The sequence below is a fragment of the Trachemys scripta genome, chromosome 2, assembly GCF_013100865.1.
Source record: "Trachemys scripta elegans isolate TJP31775 chromosome 2, CAS_Tse_1.0, whole genome shotgun sequence".
Taxonomy (NCBI): Eukaryota; Metazoa; Chordata; order Testudines; family Emydidae; genus Trachemys; species Trachemys scripta.
The window spans coordinates 38436234-38442233 of record NC_048299.1 but is presented as its reverse complement, the minus strand read 5'-3'; the positions used below and the strand labels follow the sequence as shown (position 1 = coordinate 38442233).

The window sequence follows — 6000 nt, the reverse complement described above, 5'->3', positions numbered from 1 at the left end:
TGGAGTTTGTGGTGACGTAGGACGGCATGTGGGGTGAAACTTTCAAAAGTACCTAGAAGCCTTAGTCTCTTTTTCAGAAGGAGGCTTTCTCTGGCAAATGGAGAATAAACTAAGATAAAGGCCAGCTGTAATGTTAGTGTCAGAACCTTAGCTATTTCCAAATGTTTTGACATTCAGGATTTTGGTCTACAATATTTTAAATTCCTAATGCTTCAATGGCGGCTTGGTCCAGGGGATAGGGTACATGATGGCACAGCCCTGACAACTTGCCTTCTCTGCTAAAAAAAAATGTATTTTTTAACTCAAGGAAACTAATGTACACGAGCTATCCTGAGGTAAAAACACAGGGAAGAATAGGCATATTTGTTTTGCTGTGAGGTAAACTATGCAAGGTCAACCCCAGGCAGATGTATCGTGCTGACACGGCCTAGTTTACTTCATGATACAACTAAAGTGCCTCGTCTTCACTGTGGTTTTTTTTTAATCTCAGGATAGCTCGTGTACATTAGTTTCCTTGAGATAAAATAGATATATTTTTAAAGTAACAACAAGGCCTGGGAGTCAGAAGGCCTGTTTTCTATTCTCTGCTCCACTGCTGGCTTTCTAAGTATGTTTTTGAGAGTTAAAGTTCATTTTTGAAGGAAAGGGAACAGCTTTGCTCTTTTATTCTGTTTGCTCCCTGATACCTTCACTAGAGAGTTGATTGACCTGACAGTCCAACAATTGATTCATCTGTGAAACTAACGTAAGTCCAGAAAAACAGTATTGATCTGTCACTACTTTACCGCCTGCATTTCTATGGAAGGAAACTTTGTTCTTAGGAGCGAAGTTTACACTGTGAATTTGAGTTATTTTTAAAAGCCACATGTGACAGGATATTTCCTTATTTAGAGCCCAGAGCTTTCCCCTGATCTGTCAGCCTTTTGAAACTGAGGAAGACCTGCCACCTAGCTTGTTTGAGAAGGATTTTATTGACAGCAACAAATTGCAACCCATCTCTTGGTGGAAAGGAGTTAAACATTTGTGATGACTCTCTCCATGTTGCTGGTTTTTATCTCTCTCATTCACAGTGCTTTGCAGCTACTGGGTAAGTCATTGTTTTGTCTCCAGTATCAGAGTGGATATGAAAGTGCTTCTCCTTCTTATGCTTTTCCTTTGAAACTCTGGTTCAGTCTGTTTATTTTGCATTTATTATTAATCCTAATCTGAGTGATTTAAAGAAATGGGCTAGAGAGGCTTATCCAGATGTGTTGGATCCTTCTCAGAAGAAGGTAAATATTTACGGAAGCAGCCAGGTCCAGGCCTAGCAGGGGAGCAGAAGTAACAGCAGAGGCAGACATACTCAGGTACAGTCTTGATTTCTGTAGGATCTGATTTAATCAGCAATATAGATCTATATAAAAGAATAAAATGTATTGCATGTGTACCTTCTTCCACTTTAGATGAGCTTGTAAAAGAAAAGATGTGACTTGCAAATAAATAATTGGATGTTAAAGTGGGGGTATATGGCTGTTAGAAATATATAAGCTGGTGTAAAAGAATGTATCAAAGATATAGGCAGAAACTGGTTGTGGGCATTGGCACAGGGCAGAGTTAAGGTTGGATGTGCATATTTAAGTCTGAATAACAACTTTTGGGCCAAATCATGATTGGCCCTGCATTCATAGAATCATAGAATATCAGGGTTGGAAGGCACCTCAGGAGGTCATCTAGTCCAACCCCCTGCTCAAAGCAGGACCAATCCCCAACTAAATCATCCCAGACAGGGCTTTGTCAAGCCTGACCTTAAAAAACTCTAAGGAAGGAGATTCCACCCCCTCCCTAGGTAATCCATTCCAGTGCTTCACCACCCTCCTAATGAAAAACTTTTTCCTAATATCCAACCTAAAGCTCCCCCACTGCAACTTGAGATCATTGCTCCTTGTTCTGTCATCTGCTACCACTGAGAACAGTCTAGATCCATCCTCTTTGGAACCCCCTTTTAGGTAGTTGAAAGCAGCTATCACATCCCCCCTCATTCTTTTCCTCTGCAGACTAAACAATCCCAGTTCCCTCAGCCTCTCCTCATAAGTCATGTGCTCCAGACCCCTAATAATTTTTGTTACCCTCCGCTGGACTCTTTCCAATTTTCCCACATCCTTCTTGACACAGTACTCCAGATGAGGCCTCACCAATGTTGAATAGAGGAGAATGATCACGTCCCTCGATCTGCTGGCAATGCCCCTACTTATACAGCCCAAAATGTCGTTAGCCTTCTTGGAAACAAGGGCGCACTGTTGACTCATATCCAGCTTCTCATCCACTGTGACCCCTAGGTCCTTTTCTGCAGAACTGCTGCCTAGCCATTCGGTCCCTAGTCTGTAGAAGTGCATTGGATACTTCCATCCTAAGTGCAAAACTTTGCACTTGTCCTTGTTGAATCTCATCAGATTTCTTTTGGCCCAATCCTCTAATTTGTCTAGGTCTCTCTGTATCCGATCCCTACCCTCCAGTGTATCTACCATGCCTCCCAGTTTAGTGTCATCTGCAAACTTGCTGAGAGTGCAGTCCACATCATCCTCCAGATCATCAATGAAGACATTGAACAAAACTGGCCCCAGGGCCAACCCTTGGGGCAATCTGCTTGATACTGGCTGCCAACTAGACATGGAGCCATTGATCACTATCCGTTAAGCCCGATGATCTAGCCAGCTTTCTATCCACCTTATAGTCCATTCATCCAGTCCATACTTCTTTAACTTGCCAGCAAGAATACTGTGGGAGACTGTATCAAAAGCTTTGCTAAAGTCAAGGAATAACATGTCCACTGCTTTCCCCTCATCCACAGACCCAGTAATCTCATCATAGAAGGCAATTAGGTTAGTCAGGCATGACTTGCCCTTGATGAATCCGTGCTGACTGTTCCTGATCACTTTCCTCTCCTTTAAGTGCTTCAGAATTGATTCCTTGAGGACCTGCTCTATGATTTTTCCAGGGACTGAGGTCAGGCTGACTGGCCTGTAGTTCCCCGGATCCTCCTCCTTCCCTTTTTTAAAGATGGGCACTACATTAGCTTTTTTCCAGTCATCCGGGACCTCCCCCAATCGCCATGAGTTTTCAAAGACAATGGCCGATGGCTCTGCAATCACATCCACCAACTCCTTTAGTACCCTCGGATGCAGTGCATCCGGCCCCATGGACTTGTGCTCATCCAGCTTTTCTAAATAGTCCTGAACCACTTCTTTCTCCACAGAGGGCTGGTCACCTCCTCCCCATCCTGTGCTGCCCAGTGCAGCAGTCTGGGAGCTGACCTTGTTCATGAAGACAGAGGCAAAAAAAGCATTGAGTACATTAGCTTTTTCCACATCCTCAGTCACTAGGTTGCCTTCCTCATTCAGTAAGGGGCCCACACTTTCCTTGACTTTCTTCTTGTTGCTAACATACCTGAAGAAACCCTTCTTGTTACTCTTAACATCTCTTGATAGCTGCAACTCCAAGTATGATTTGGCCTTCCTGATTTCATTCCTGCATGCCTGAACTATATTTTTATACTCCTCTCTGGTTATTTGTCCAATCTTCCACTTCCTGTAAGCTTCTTTTTTGTGTTTAAGATCAGCAAGGATTTCACTGTTAAGCCAAGCTGGTCGCCTGCCATATTTACTATTCTTTCTACTCATCGGGATGGTTTGTTCCTGCACCTCAATAAGGATTCTTTAAAATACAGCCAGCTCTCCTGGACTCTTTTCCCCTCATGGTAATCTCCCAGGGGATCCTGCCCATCAGTTCCCTTAGGTCAAAGTCTGCTTTTCTGAAGTCCAGGGTCTGTATTCTGCTGCTCTCTTTTCTTCCTTGTGTCAGGATCTTGAACTCGACCATCTCATGGTTACTGCCTCCCAGGTTCCCATTCACTTTTGCTTCCCCTACTAATTCTTCCCTGTTAGTGAGCAGCAGGTCAAGAAGAGCTCTGCCCCTAGTTGGTTCCTCCAGCACTTGTACCAGGAAATTGTCTCCTACACTTTCCAAAAACTTCCTGGATTGTCTGTGCACCGCTGTATTGCTCTCCCAGCAGATATCAGGGTGACTGAAGTCTCCCATGAGAACCAGGGCCTGTGATCCAGTAACTTCTGTTAGTTGCCAGAAGAAAGCCTTGTCCACCTCATTCCCCTGGTCTGGTGGTCTACAGCAGACTCCCACCACGACATCACCCTTGTTGCTCACACTTTAAACTTAATCCAGAGACTCTCAGGTTTTTCTGCAGTTTCATACCGGAGCTCTGAGCACTCATACTGCTCTCTTGCATACAGTTAGCGCCGGCTCCATGGTTTTGGCCGCCCCCAAGCAGCCAAACAAAACAAAAAAAAAGTCGCAATCACGATCTGTGGTGCCAATTCGGCGGGAGGTCCTTCGCTCCGAGCAGGAGTGAGGGACTGTCTGCCGAATTGCCGCCGAATACCTGGACGTGCCGCCCCTCCGGAGCAGCCGCTCCAAGCACCTACTTGGTAAGCAGGTGCCTGGAGCCGGCCCTGCATACAGTGCAACTCCCCTACCTTTTCTGCCCTGCCTGTCCTTCCTGAACAGTTTATATCCATCCATGACAGTACTCCAGTCATGTGAGTTATCCCACCAAGTCTCTGTTATTCCAATCACATCATAATTCCTTGACTGTGCCAGGACTTCCAGTTTTCCCTGCTTGTTTTCCAGGCTTCTTGCATTTGTGTATAGGCACTTTAAGATAACTCACTGATCATCCTGCTTTCTCAGTATGAGGCAGGAGTCCTCCCCCCTTATGCTCTCCTGCTCGTGCTTCCTCCCAGTATCCCACTTCCCTCAGGGCTTTGGTCTCCTTTTCCCGGTGAACCTAGTTTAATGCCCCCCCTCCCTAGGTTAGCCAGCCTGCTTGTGAAGATGCTCTTCCCTCTCTTCGTTAGGTGGAGCCTGTCTCTGGCTAGCACTCCCTCTTGGAACACCATCCCATGGAATTGTGGGCAATAGACTTGTTTAAAATCATTCATCAGAGGTAGGGCTGAAAGGGGCCAAAGCCAATTATACATCTAAAAGAGGTTATTTTTATTTTAAAATTCCATAAAGGTATATTCAGTATATTCATTTGATTTAGAAAAGTTAATGTAACAAGACACAGTTAACATCTATACAAGTGATTGAGGCAATTGACCCCCTCAATCCCACCATCATTAATTTTTTGTTTTGTTTTAGCCATTTAAAAACAATTTGACCTCAGCCTCCACTGAGAAGAATAAAGTAAGAGGTCCCTGGTACTGACCACACAGGAATACACAATGACAACAAATAAACGAGAAAAAGGCTTCCTCAGCTGATGCTCAGGCTCTTGGCAGCCTTGTCACTCATTCTCAGAGTTCAGATGGATCCTCCTCAGCTGGGCTATGTGTAATATGCCTTGTCACAAAGGGGCTCCTGTGGCACCCGCTCTGCCAGGCCAAGCAGTCTCTCTGCCTCTTCTGTTAATGAATTCCCCCTGTTGGAGCTGGGCAGGGAAGGAACAGCCAGCAGGAGCAGGTGGTGGCAACATGTGAGGTGGCTCAGAACTGTTCCCAGGCTCCTCCAGCAAGAATTCCCCCCACCGGCCACCGAGCAACCATAGCCCTCCAGTAACACCTTAGCTACCCTCCCAGGTAGCACACACTCACCCCAAAACCCCAACACCCAGCTGTCACCCAACAGCACTCTGTTTACACCCAAAGAACACCCAGGTACCCCAGTCTCCTATCTAACACCTATATCCTGCCCCTGTGTCCTATTCTTGCCATAGCTTGGAGCAGAGTGTGTTGACCATAAGATGAGATTTATGGTTATATGCAAATTATTTACAAATATAAAAATTAGCTCATTAAATAATTTGTATAAAATGCTACACATGAGTCCTTCAACACTTCTGTAAGCCCCAGAGCTAGAAGGCTTAGGGAGCTGGAACATAGCTACTTCTATAGAGGAAATGCCAGTTCTAGCCTTCCCTATTTATGTTAATTGTAATGTTGCTTAACC

General features: G+C 45.0%; 1 protein-coding gene across 1 annotated transcript in view; it reads left to right on the top strand.

Annotated features, from left to right (window-relative positions):
• Positions 1-886: 886 nt before the first annotated feature.
• LOC117872153 (macrophage mannose receptor 1-like) overlaps positions 887-6000 on the top strand; it is a 52833-nt gene continuing 47719 nt past the window's right edge. The window contains exon 1 of the mRNA XM_034760333.1: positions 887-1087. Coding sequence (XP_034616224.1) covers positions 1027-1087 — 61 coding nt within the window. The 5' untranslated portion in view covers positions 887-1026. The remainder of the gene's footprint in view (positions 1088-6000) is intronic.